The 13988-nt window shown below is 47.5% G+C and overlaps 1 protein-coding gene across 1 annotated transcript; it reads right to left on the bottom strand.

Annotated features, from left to right (window-relative positions):
* Positions 1 to 2901: 2901 nt before the first annotated feature.
* Positions 2902 to 13327, bottom strand: LOC122184974 (ATR interacting protein). Its single transcript, XM_042880400.1, has 13 exons — positions 13018 to 13327; positions 12853 to 12938; positions 11926 to 12096; positions 11167 to 11282; positions 10675 to 10841; positions 9517 to 9612; positions 8616 to 8781; positions 6814 to 7533; positions 5969 to 6111; positions 5541 to 5632; positions 4869 to 4952; positions 4400 to 4649; positions 2902 to 3490 (listed from the first exon to the last, which is right to left on the bottom strand). Exons 1-13 carry the CDS (start codon positions 13325 to 13327, stop codon positions 3429 to 3431), a joined length of 2463 nt encoding a protein of 820 aa, XP_042736334.1. The 3' UTR covers positions 2902 to 3428.
* Between the last annotated feature and the right edge of the window lie 661 nt (positions 13328 to 13988).

Genomic DNA, 13988 nt, shown 5'->3' with positions numbered 1-13988 from the left:
GCAGGAGGAAAGCCTGGGTCCCAGCCCACCCACAGCCGGCAGCAGCCATGGGGCTGCCCGCGTGTCCCAAACACAGCGACATCCCCACGATGACAGAAACACCCCCAGAATGGGCTGCAGCTGCCAGCCTGGCCTCCGCCACGTTGTGTGTTAAAACGTTGCGCCTGCTGGAGTCGGAGCCTCAGAGCCACATCCCCACAGTGCTGGGACGCCTCCATGGACGCTGACTCCCCCAGCTCCCCATGCAGCTGTGCCAGTGCCCGACTGCTCTTTCAGCAAAGACGTTCTTCCTCAGATGCAGCGGGGATCCCCTGGTGCAACTGGAGGCCGTTGCCTCTCGTCCCATTGCTGTTAGCTGGGAGCAGAGGCTGACCCCCATCTCCCTGCAACCTCCTTTCAGGGAGCTGTAGAGAACAATGAGGACTCCCCTGAGCCTCCTCCAGATTATTTTTGTTTTTAGTTAATAAGAGTTTGCACAGTTTAGGGCAGATGTTGCAGGCAGTGCTTTGTTTGCCATCCTCACCTATTAAAGCCTGCTTTCTCACAAATGTGTTTTGAGTCCTGGCAAGATGGAAACCAGATGTTGTTTGTTCATCTGTCCCTGAAAGGAGAACTGCCATGCTGTGATTTCTTCAGGGAGTGTCTGATTAGAGCAATCCGAGTTGCTTTACTTCAAGGTCACACAGCGAGCAGCTTCACTTTTGTCTTAGCAGCTAATGTTAAGTTTAGGTTTTAGAAGTGTTGCTCCATCCTGTAATTCCACGACGTTACTTCTGCCCTTAAGAGCACAAGGGTTGGGTTTTCTCACAGCCTCCCACTTTAGAGGGCAAAGAAGGGAAAATGCCACGGCAGCCCAGAAGGGAACAATTCATGATATTTTCCTATTGCATTTTCCACAGATAATACTCGTTTATGTGAAGTTTAGCAGTAATACACATCTCCCTTTTACCAAATTGTCCTTGAGATAAAGCCAGGATTTTTTTTTTCAAACAGTTTTTATACCTTTCAACTGCTTCAACAAGTCAGGATTCCTTAACTCCTGTTAGTTCAAACTCCTCCAGTCTTTTATCAGAAGTGATTAAAGTGATTGAAGTCCAGATAAAGTCCAGAAGTGATTGAAGTCCATCTTACACTCAAATTGTATTCATAGAGATCAGTTGGTGAGAACAGCAGAGAGCAATTAACAGCTGACAGTGCTGCACTGCGGGGTGCTGTGATGATGGCATCTCAGCAGGACAGCTCTGCTTGCCCTTCCAGTGGGCTGAGCGCCAGACACAGCATCTCACAGACAGGCTTCCTCACAGCCCCCCAGCAGCCCCTGCCTGGCCCTCCGTCCCCGTGCTGCACTGCAGGAGGAGGGAGCAAAGCAACTTTGGCTGGAGGGAGATGTTGAATTACTGCACCCGTTATTCCTGCACAGCTGTTTCTGGGAAAGTTCTCTTCAAAAGCAAGAGTCCAGCCAAGAGCACGTTCAGCATGCAGAGCAGGGCTCCCTGCCCAGGCACGCCAGGGCACGGCACGGCCTTTTTGGGTTAAGACCAGAGGACTGGATGCTTCCCAATTTTCCGAGGGCCTACCTCCCACTGCAGTACTGCTGCTCTCCATTCCGGTCCTTGGAGCCAGGCCCGTTCTGGATGCCACTGCAGGAAGGCCACTTGTGCATCAGTGCTGCAGGAGGCAGCAAGTGCCTGGTGCTGCACAGCCCGAGCGCTACCCTCAGACCACAGAGGAGGAAAGCTCTGTCAGGAAGGACCTTTTCTAAAGCTCCGTCTCTGCTCCACGTCTTGTAAGATTTGGGCAGGGCTGACTTGTTGGTGCAAAAGAAATTCTGGGGCGCATCCAGCCCTACCCAGACAGTGCCTGAGGGAATGGAAGGTGAAGGGAACCGCGACCAGTCAGAGTTCCATCGCAGCGCCTACAGCCATGCCCTCACTCCAGCTCTCCTGCCACCACTCTGCCCCTGGCAGAGGCACTGAGAAGCCGTGTGGTGTTCTATGGCCCCACAGTCCTCATGTGCTTCCCACATCCTGAAGAGGAAAGGATACAAAGGTATAGTGCTAGTTTAGTTACACAGCAGATAAAAACAGGAATTTATAGACTTCACCATTGCTTTATCACCTCAATACTGAGCTCTAACCTAAGAGCACACCTAACCGTGTTCTTTCTGCCCTCAATGCAACCTGTCTTGGTAGGAGCCCCTCTTCCCTTGCTGCAGGAATTGATGCCATCACAATTCACTCAGCTGCAATATGAAGCCTGTTAACTGCAAAAGCTAGGAATACAAAGCAGTAATTTCCTTCACGACCACTAAAAACGTGACACGCGTTTCCCTTTTTGTAAGGAAGCACACACTACATAAAAGCAAAGTGACTGAATGCTGGGATTGATGTTTTTGAGCTTACCAGCTATGCACTTAATTTCTCACTTCCCCATAAACACTATATAAGGTCATTGTTGGTATAAAGAAGGGTTAGTTCCTTCTTCAAAGGCACCCCATAGCTGCACCACAAACCAAGGGGCTTCTTTTAGCAGCAATTAAACAGTTCTGGTTTTAGGGTCTAAGGTTCAGCTAACAGCAGCCCACTACACCGAAAGAACACAGCAACAGTAACTCCTGCAATCATTCGTGCCATATCCTAGCAATTAGCTGCTCATTCAATTCCACTGCAGCACAGACCCGGGTGCTACAGCTCAGGTTCTGCAGAGCTTTGAACCTCTTTTGCTCAGTACAACGTTCCCTTCAGCCACCTGGTTCTTCTCTAAGTTCCAGCAGCTTTGGGTGGAGCATCTTAGCAGTGCCACTTCCAGCACATTCATGAAACTGAAAAAAGGAGTGAACTCAGCTGATGAGCCCAGGCCTTTTGTAAATGCTTTGCTCAGTATGGAACTGCCGACTACAAGTTATTTCTGCCATTATTTTTTAAAAAGTCACAGTAAACAATTTACTAATTTCAACACAAAAGGCTCAAGCAAGGGAAGTGTTACAGCTACAAAAGAAACAACAAATATTGTCACAAGACTTGCATAGGAACTCAGTGACCCCAAACGTCCCAGGACGTTCAGCATCATAAACCAGCATAAATGCAGCTGTAGTCACAGTAAATAGGGAACACACAGTAAGGTTTCCATTCACAGCAGCTTCATGAAGGGTGATGCTCATAAACAGAACCATTCCTAAGTTCATCCTTCCAGTGGTTTTGCACAGCAAAACAGTACATGGCAGTATTATTTTTGTCCTCACGTCACAATTTCCTTGTTTTCATTTGGATAGCACTTAGGTAGAATAACTGCAACAAAGAATTGTGTTTTAGTTGTGCATTGGAGGGCAACTTTTGAGTTATCACTTTGGAGAATTGCTGATTTAGATCAGATTTACTCTGGCAGTGATTACGATGACTGAAGTACGGGCAGAGATCACTGCCACATGGCTAACTGGAGTCCTGATCTTCTGCTTCTGGCTCAGGAGGGTACAATTCATCCAAGATCAGCTCTGCAACAACAACAAACGACAAGAAGCACATTTCAGAGAGGTGTATTTTTGTACTTGATAAAATTAATAGCTGGGATCTGATTTACTGTAAAACATGGTGCCTGTAGTATGCTACAGTAAGTGCCAAAAGCAAGTGCTCAGCTATCTTGGACAATGACACTGTGCTACAGGGTGTACAGTGGGCACCAGGAGGCATCGAGGTGCAGGGAGAAGAGGCAAAAGCACCAGACCAGCTCTGCAGGAAACAGACACAGCATGTGTGCAAAGCAAAGGGAAAGCTCTGATGTTACACGAGCTAGAGGAGCTTTTGGAATAGTGGAGGACATGGACGGATAGAAGAAGGAAGATGAAGGAAGGTGTTAGGGATGCAGGGAAAAAAAGAACTGTTAGGGGAAAGTGTAATGTTAGTGGGAGACTTGGAATACTGTTAAACGTGGCAACACAGCAAAGATTATTGTTCTGCAAGGAGCTGGGGCATAGGATTTTATTTGATCAGACAGTAGGGACATATTTCTATGGAGAGAAGAGAGAAGACTAGTGCTTCTGTGTAATGAAGTCTGAGAAACACGACGACTGTGGAGTACCCTCTTAGGTCAAACCAACAAAACATCCATGGTCGGTAGACAGTGGTTATTAGGACTGCTAACCACTAGTCATTAGGAACAGGCTGCTCGGGGACCTGGGGGAGTCACCGCCCCTGGAAGCATTCAAGCACTGTGGGGATGTGACACTGAGGGACGTGGGCAGTAGTGCTGGTAGGAGGATGGCTGGACTTAATCATCCCAAAGGTCTTTTCCAACCTTAGTGACTCCACAGTTAACTGAGAACGGGACAGAGGTGGTATTTTATTTATATGTTAGGAAGGGAAAAAACCCAAACCACAGCACAACACAACGTGGCTCCATTTACCTTCGCAGGCACTCAGCTTTTTAGTTTTTCTGAGGATGGCTCTAATGCCTGGCATGGCTTGGTCATACTGATGGAGTACTTCCAAACAGTGCTCATGAAACAGTTTGTCTTTCTGAGATAGGCTGTGTAAGAGTAGGACAGCGTCCCTTAAGAACTGAATGACTTGCTCCTTATGTGCACACAAGCTGCTCTCAAATCTTCTAATCTTTGTCCACTGTCTGTGTAACATTATTATTAGTGCCTTAACCACCTGCCAGAGGAAAAAAAGAGACTGAGTACCCAAACTGAAATCACAGCAGCAGAAAATGCATTGCATTATGAACTGCATTAGTTACTCTTCAGATATCAGATGCTAGGAAGCAAAATCAAACTTTCCAGAAGGCAGGCTTTGAAGTACAGTAGCTAAAAAAGGATAAGAGGCTACTCCTACATCTTCAGCAGAAGAAATTCAGTAGCTACAGTGACGTACCTCCAGATTACACTGGCAGTGTGCAGCAGGGGGTAAAACTGTTGGGCTGGAGAACCGCACACACCGGGTCAGGAGCCTGACTGCCTGTTCCAAAGACATGCAGATGCGTTACAGTGAGTAGCAGGCTTCTGCAGAACTAGCAAACTACTGAGCTGCAAATCAAGGCAAGTCAGAACAACATTTCGTTACTGGCTTCTTTAACTAACGGCTGATCTTTTTTACTCCACCAAAACTAGTTAGTGTAATCTTTGCTGTAAAACTTAACTGCCTGACTTAACTTCACTAAATGCAGTGAATAAGTATCTTCAGTTTCTATCTTTCATGTGTAGTAACTCCAAAGATACAGCTCAGAAGTAAATTACAGGATCAAAATGGTACACAGGTCTTGCTCTCTACCAACCTAAAAGCAAAACAACATTTGCAGTCTTGAATTCATTTGCAGCTTTGTGCTTTTTCAGTGTCTTCACTCTGACTGCTATGACTGGTGTTATCTTGAAGAATAGTTACTGATTCAATTTCCAACAGTGATTCATAGAAACCAATGTAATTCCACACCAAAAGCTCAAACTTTCAGCTTCTGTTACAGTTGAAGAACTTTTTTGGATGCTTCAGGCACTGCCCTGCTCCTCCCACCCCTTCAACAAGACAAACTGTGGGACCTGGCAGTGTTACCTCTTGCTCCAGCTGCAGCCAATGCACCTCAGAGGCCGATTTGTCCGGTCTTGACGTGATGTACATGTACAGTGCAAGAAGAAGGCAGCTATCTGGAAGAGAGTTAACTCAGTTCTTTTCACAGCTAGTCAATAGCAGGCGATATTTTTGTTAGCTTTCAACTCCCCAGAACTCCTTTTTTCCTCAGCAGTTTTTAATACAACAGGTATTTGTGTGGAAAGTAAAAATCCAAAGCGCTGAGTGTACACAGGTGACACCAGAGGTGCTCTTCAAACAGCAATGAAACTCAGCACAAGCACAAGCTTGCAGGCAATGCAGCAGCCTGGGCTGTGGGGGTTAAGACTACAGAACAAAGCCTGTTTGTATGACTTTTAGTTGGGCTGACTAATACTAAACTGCTAACAATTCTGTGTGAAGGAATTTTGTACCTGAATGGGAGCAAAGTTGAGCAACCAGCAAGTGGTGTTGTGCAAGTATGGACAGCAGCTTCACGGTCAGAAGAACTGTGTGCAGAGGGACGGCCGGGCACAGGACACGGAGCAGCACCTGGTGGCTCAGGAGGTGCTGAAAACTTGCAAAGAGAAATCCCAGTTACAAATGGGAAGTGACTGACGAGTCGAAAGTAATTCACTGCTTCGTAACTCACACCTTTTCCAGCCATTCAAAACACAAGCTCCACTTACACACCAGAAATAAAGTAAGCTGCAAAACATATGCTGTTACGTGCTGCAGGCAGCCTGCAGTTCATACGATGGCTCCATGCATCCATTAGCAAGCAAGGATCACACTTTCAGGAGTGGCATTTCATCCACAAGAATAAACAGACATTATATTTCACGTAATTATAAACAGATTATGAGAATTATAAATATTATAACATAGAGTAGAAATAGAATAAATAAGTAAACCAGGAAGCCTTGTGCTTTCATTCCTTATGCATCTCCCAGCAATTCAAATAAAAAAAACTGATCAACCACACGACTGAAGAAGCTTTCTCACTCCAAAATGAGAGCCATGCAAGGAGCCAAAAGCATCTGCTTCACGTAAATGCAGGATAAGCAGATCTTACTATCGAGCTGGGGCAATTATCACATTCATTAGCAGCCAAGGCAGTGGTCAGATCCTCCACTGCATCCCAAAGGTGAGCCAAGAAACGTGACATTCTCCCACAGGTGTCACACCTTCTACTGCCACCTGCACAAATTATTTTCAACAGTGAAAACTGCTACACAACAAAGAGCCTGAAATCACTGATGAACTATTACTGACTTACTTGATTAGCAAGTCCATCGTTGAGTTTTCAGCCAGTTTTACCAGAACTTTCAGGCTGTGCTGCAGGATGCAATCCATCTGGGAGCCCGCGGTGGCAGAAAAAGCTAAAACCTGGAGCAGCTTTCTGAACAAAGAATGTTGTGCTTGAACGTTACTGTCAGCATCCTGCGGAGCGTCAGGCAGCCCTCCTTGTGTCCTGTCATCTTCTTTATTATCACACAGCACATTTCTGTCCGTCTTGGAAAGCTGTTCTTCTCCAACAGCAGAACTTTCTTCCACCTCATTAGCCAGCAACACGTGGACAACGTCCCAGCTATAAAATGCCAAATAATAAAGAATACCTAGCGACAGAACTGTTGCTTCTTCAAGAGACAACCTGAAGTCCTCCTTACTGGCCACCTTACTTGTGTTGGTTCTGGAAGAAACGACTGCATGGTTTCCACAAGAAGCATTTACTGACTTGTCTGCTGACTGCACCGCTCGACAGTAAGCGCCGATGTGGTGTTCCACCAAGGGCAAGAGGTGCACAGCTCCTGGGATCTTGCAGCGTTTCAAACACAACACCTCGCTCCCACTCCCTGCAGGGCTCCCTTCGCACGGCCCTTCGTCCATAGCGATCAAGTTCAGCCCTGTCACTGCGAGCTTCTGAGCTTCTTGCAGGGACACAAGAGGAGCAACTTCTTCCGGGGCTGCCCTGGTGCCAGGCATCTGCGTGGGCTGCCTACCCAAACAAAAGGAGGAAAATACTTCGGTGGAAGAAGAAGTAGAGAACAGAGCTGAAAATGTGCTTATTTGTGTTCTGAATCAAAGAATAGGAAGGCCAGGGATGGCTGTTCTCAAACTGCAGCTACATAGGCCAAATGCCTGCATGAAATGGAAGGGCAGTGAGGCACGAGCCATGCTAACACCACAAAGCACTGGAACTGCTACAGAGTGTCAGAAAAGCAAAGGTATTTCATGAGATAAAGTCTAGTTCTTTAAGGAGAGAAATGCAGTAGTTAAATTAAGTGCTTAATGCATTCATCTCCTGTAATATTAATCAAGAAATATAGTGACAGTAAGCATTGTTGGTTACAGTCTTATTAAGCAGTAAAACAGGCTGAGCAGATAAGACTGCACCAAAAACCTTTATTAGAAGTTCTCCTAAACCAACAGGTGCAGGCAAATAGTTATAAGTTACCACGGTGTGCATCCTCCTATAAAATAGAGGGTATAACCCAGGTTTTGTGAGCAACTAATTCCTTTCCAAACTATCCCACTGAATTCAGCAATTGCTAGCCTACAAGCCTAAGGAAATGTTAAATGCAACACAAAGGGCTCTCAACAAAAGAGCCATCAAACAATTAACAACAAAGATCTGATGAACGAACATGATATTTGAAACCACGTTCAGACAGTTAATTTTATATTCAACTTCATATTTAAATACAGCACTGGTTTAGACTTTAGGATACATGTATATATGTGTGTGTATATATAATAAATATTTTATATAGTTAAACATATCCTTAAAAAGACAAGGCAGCAGCTGCTTGTCGCCACTTCCAAGTTTTCCTAATTTCTGTGCCCTCCCCTAACACAGAATTAATTCAGTTTCCAATTTCGTGTTTCTCCTGCGTTCAGTACCTACAATCACCAAAGACAGGTGACCAAAGCTGCAGAATGATGCTCCGAGTTCTGCCTTCAATGCACTCGGCCAAAGGGCGCCGAACACAAGGCTCCAGGTGCCCCCCACACAACACCTTTGTCACACAGCATTCCACTGTGCTGCCAACACATCAGATGCAATTTTACAGTCCTTACGTCTGCAGAAGGTCGGGCTGCAGCACAGCTCCTGGCAGAGCCTCAGCGCTGCTGCTGAGGAGATGGCAAAGTCCCAGCAGGGACCCAGAGACAAGGGGCTGCTTCAGCAGGGCGCTCAGCAAGGCGGAACCTGGAGAGATTGCCTTTGGAGCGGCTTTTCCATCCTCTGCAACAACAGCAACATATTTCAAAAGGTTTACCTCACCAATGCTGCTCTCAGCCTCAAAGATCAGTTCTTCCATCATCAATTTCCTTTCTCTTACAAGACAGAATACGGGAAGAAAATATTTTAAATTCATTGGTTCTCAAAATCTTATAGATCACAATTTAAATGTGGATCAGGGCACGTTTAAGGAGATTTTAACTACAGTCCCTTTATAAGCAAACACCTCAATCAAGTGGTTATAACAACGCAGTCATCCTGGGGCCATGGCCTCCATGTTCCAGTCTGAACATTAAAACCACGTGAAGCAATTCTGAACTGGAAATAACTTGTTGAACACCTTAAGCACTGATGTGTTCCGTCCACTTTCAGAAACAAGAAATGTACATTTTTCCTGCTCTCTTCACAACAGACAGCGCTGTTTGTTTACACAGCCAAGCCTGGAAGATGTCTCTCAATGTACATCTTGGTCCATACCCTTCTGAAAAGCAAAACCCAGGCAAACAATGTTCTGAAACAGAGCAACAATATCCCAGTGCTGCAGGGATATGTGATAATAGAACCTGAAATGTTTAAGTGCAAAACCAAAGCTAAGAGCAACTAACTCCGCAGGCAGGAATCCATGCAGTGGCACTGCACATACATGACAGCACTCACTAATGGCCTCTTAATCGCTCCTCAGAAATGCTCATCTATTTTTTCATGCTTATTATTTCTGTGTTGCCAGAAATATGTTACCTTGAATGTTCCGACGAGGTACAGAATTGCAAGAACCATTCCTTCCCATTGCTTCCTGCTTTATGGATGACAATTCAGGATGGGGCATCTTACTATCTAAAGCAAACAGTAATTATGTTTCAAATACAAGGAATAATTGCTTAGACACCTGCATCTGTCATCTGCACACCTTCAATTAGCCACAGCTGTCGTGCAGTAAGAACACAAAGCACAGGCCAATACAAAATACTCAGCAGTGTCAAACACCACTGCGTTGAAAAAGTAACTATAGGAACCCTCCTAAGGCTGCTGATACACGCTGCCCAGCACTGCTTCTGGCTGGATACTGCAGCTGACAGAAACACCTCAGATGTTCCATCAGCCTGCAGTGAAGGTCACAGAATCATAGCCTGCTTTGGGTCGGAAGGGACCTTTAAGATCATGTAGTTCCAACCCTCTGCTCTTGGCAGGGACAGCTCCTAATGTCTCCCATCATTTCCCTCTGCCAATGTGCCACTGTCTCAATGCAGCAGTTGGCTGCTAGTAAAAAAAGAAGAAAAAAAAAAAGCAACACAATTTTTGTTCCATATGACAGTAATACACAGAAAAACGCACACATGTGTTTCCTAGGTTTTACTCAATGACTTTAAAGTCACAGTTGTGTGAGAATTACTGCTCAACACATAAAGGAGGAAATGAGTGAAGCCCTGCAGCTGCTCGCTTTAACGTGGCTCAATATGCACCATTTAAAATGAAATACCAAAAAAAGAGAACTATTACCAAAGCCCAAACCTCAGGAGTATAACAAACACACTAGCTGACTGGTAGACCTATTCAACAAATAAACAAATTATTTCCTGTTCCTTCTTGAGTGAGGATCGTGGGTAACAGTTTGGACATTGCAGCTCATCTCATAACAAATGACTTTCTCATGAGAGCCAGCAAACACTTCACCCAGCTCCCTGGCATTTACCTCACTGCCAAGTGATCCCCCTGCAAACCTGAGGCGGAGCCATATGGAGCACAAGCAGTGTCACACCAAAAGAACCACTCTTGTTCCTGTGCTGACCTTACTGCAACTGCTGGGTCACACAGGGCAAAAGCCTGAATCTAAGGCAGAATGTTCACAAGCAGCTAAAAATACTGCAGGTTGTATACATAAGTTGTATGCAGGTTTACCTTCCTTGCTGGAAACCATCTGTGCAAAACAATTTCCTGAAGAAGAAGAAGAGGGTCTGACAGCTGTTTCAGCATTGAAAGACTCTTTTGTAGGAAAAGACCTTTTTCCAGGCTGCAGAGGACACCCTTCTGATTTCATCTGGACTGTAAAATTCTTTTTAGGGCTACTAAAAAAACAAACAAACAAACAAACAAGAACAACAAAACACCAACAAATACCCCTCCAGCTTTAATGAATCGATATCATTTTTGGGAGCATTTTATTAAACAACACAGATCTATTTAATAGCTTTCTCAGCACTGATGTTTCAGTGGTACTTCATTCTACAACCCCTGCATTTCTGTCACAGAGATTTCTTCAGCTCAACAGAATAGTTTTGGTTGTATTTTCTCAAGGAAATGACCTAAGAGTTACACGGACAAAGGAAACCTGTGCACGAATTCAAGCGTGCATGAAAAGAACAGAGATTATTTTCCAAAACCCACACATACCTTTGTGGCACAACCGTTTGAGCTGAGTGTTTGTTTCTTTCACAGTTCTGAAGCCGCGTTCTTAATTCATTCATTTCTGCATCTTTGAACTGCAACTCTGACTGCAGTGACAGTAACTGAAAGAATCAAGGAGATCGCTTTACTGTTACAGAATAAGTAAGCTGTTCCAACTGCAAAGCCATGCAAATTTCTGTAAGATTTCAAGGTTGCAGGCTACTTACTGTGATCTCTGTACAAGTTCTCCATTTTTATGCTAATCCAATTAATACTATCTGAGAACCAAGTGCCCAGGGTCAGGCAAGAAGCAATGACTTGGCAAGACAGACCAAGTGCCACAAGAGCATGAGCACAGCCAGGCCATTAACAGCACAAAAGCAGCCACTGTCCTCTTCAGGGCTCTCACAAAGATGACTGCAACAGGAACAGCAATCTGATCAGAGTCACACAGCACCTTCTGTCTCATTTTCCATTCTACAATTGTTTGTGATGTACCATTCTATTTCCAGTTGTAATGTTCCGGGGACTGCTAAAGCAAGCAAGCAAGCAAAAACCTGCCATCTTAACTTCACTCCTATTTTGGCAGAAGAAATGCACTGTCAGGTTCTTGTAAGGGTTTTCTTCTGCATAGCAAAATAAAGGCACACTCAGAAGTGTCACACAGATATTCCTTCTTTGACTGAACAGACCGTGGCAGCACTGAAGTCACACTGTGAGCTTCTTTCTGTGTGTGGTGCTGAGGCGACTGACAGAGCTACAAACCTTTTTGGAGAACTCTCTCTCTTTTTCACCAAGGGCCTGAGATTGTTGCTGTTCCAACAGCATGTACGACCTTCTCTGCTCATCCATAGTGTGCTCCATCTGCTGCATTGAGTCACGCAACATTTTGATTTCCCCATTTTTAGTAAGAATTTCATCCTGCATTTCTTTCAGCTGCAAAGAGATGAATTCCATTAAGCATACATTCAGTACATTCAGCCAAAAGTACCCATATTGCTCTCTACAAGGTCAAAGGCTGAGTGCTGTAGCTCAGTTGCTATATAGTTGCTATAACCCAGTGTAGAAATCCTGCACTGTGGCTTCTCTTTTTTTTTTTTTTCCTGATTAAATCAGGCTCTGTGACTTTCTCTAATAGAATTACAGCGTTTTGCTGCCTGTCAGAGAATGTGGGCTTTTCTGCACTGCTGTCACCCCTTTCTTTTAGGGAAATGGTTTCCAACTGAAGGAGGGGAGGTTTAGACTGGACATAAGGAAGAAATTATTACAATGAGGATCATGAGGCAGTGGCACAGGTTGCCCAGAGAGATGGTGATGCCCCATCCCTGCAGATTCCCAGCTCAGGCTGGGGGGCTCTGACCACAGATAGAGCTGTGGGTGCCCCTGTGCACTGCGGTGCCTTTCCAAAAAGCACAGTAACACCATTCCCTTAAATGCACTCTTTCAAATCGTCAAGTGACACAGAGCAGCCGCACGGGACAGATTGTTTAACAGGAAAGACAAAAACTGACAGATCAGCATTTGCTTATCCGAAATGCCCGGGGCACAAACACCGCTCCCTTCGGACGCCCTGGAGCCATTTCCATTAGGACTCCTTTCATACACCGCACGCTCGGATTCCGAACCACCCGGATCAGAGGCAGGACCGGATCCCCGCCCCCGGGCTCCACAGAGTTGCGGGGCGGCGCTGACCTTCCGCCGGGCGTCCTCGTGCTGCGCCTGCAGCACCTGCAGCTGGAACGCCCCTCGCAGCTGAGCGCCGTCCGCACCGCCGCCCGCTGCGGAGAGAGAACGGGAGAGCTGTGGTCTCGCTATCGCGACAGTCGCGCCTCCGCTCCCCTCTCGCCCCGCACTGACCTCCGGGCTCCGCGGCGCCGCTCCACGCGCCGTGTGGGCGGCTCGCCGGGGCCGGGCCTCGTCCGGCGGCGTCCTGCGACAGCGCCTGCGAAGCGATCGTGTCGATCTCCTCCAGGTCGTCCGCCGTGAAGTCGTCGTTGTCCCCGAAGGGATCTTCTTCCGCCCCGACCTCCGCCGGCCCCTTGGGGCGTTTGCTGGGCGGGAAGCCGTTCCCCAGCGCGGCGGCCGGGGCGCTGCCCCGCGGCCAGCCCGCCCCGCACAGCGCGGGACCGCTCCGTTTCCGCGGCCCGAGCGGCGGCCGGGTGGCCATGCCGAGAGCCACTCGGCCCCGCGCCGCCCCGCGACCCCGTCGGCCGGAAGCCCGCGCGCCGAGCCGCGGCCAATCGGCGGCGGGCTGCCCTCCTCCCCGGCCAATGGGCGGCCGCGCCTACGGCGGCCCCCGAGGGTCAATCCCGGCGCCGGCGCAACACCGCCGGCCGCAAGCGCCCCCGCCATTGGTCGCCGCTGCTCGCGCTGTGAGCGGCTCGCTGATTGGACGGGCGGGCGCGAGAGCGGCGGCCGACGGCGGTGGCGGCGCTGCTCTCCTCGGTGAGGGGAGGAGCGGTGACGTCACGCTGACGTCAGGTGACGTCATACCGCGCCACGGCCCGCTGGGACGAGCTGCGGCGTGTTCTGTGTGCAAGAAGATTCTGTATTTGGTGGTCCTACTTCATTTGTTCCTGCTGTTTCGTTTCTCAACTCACTGCTGCAGGAATCTTGCAGAAAAGTGCATTAAAACGTGGAATGCACGCCTGGATCGCCCTGCTGGTGGAGCCTCTGAGCCTGGATCTGGAGTCTTGGCCCCGGAGCAGCGCGTCTGAAAAGAGATGGATGGAGGTTTACAGACCACGTCCGTGTTTTGAGACGTACGAGCGACGAGAGCCCACACGAGACGGCGGGGCGGAGCGGGGCCGGAGCCGGGAGATCCACGC

Source organism: Lagopus leucura, unplaced genomic scaffold, assembly GCF_019238085.1.
Source record: "Lagopus leucura isolate 7727_CA_CO unplaced genomic scaffold, USGS_WTPT01 Super-Scaffold_100026, whole genome shotgun sequence".
In the NCBI taxonomy this organism is placed as follows: Eukaryota; Metazoa; Chordata; class Aves; order Galliformes; family Phasianidae; genus Lagopus; species Lagopus leucura.
This window is presented reverse-complemented; position numbering and strand designations above follow the sequence as displayed.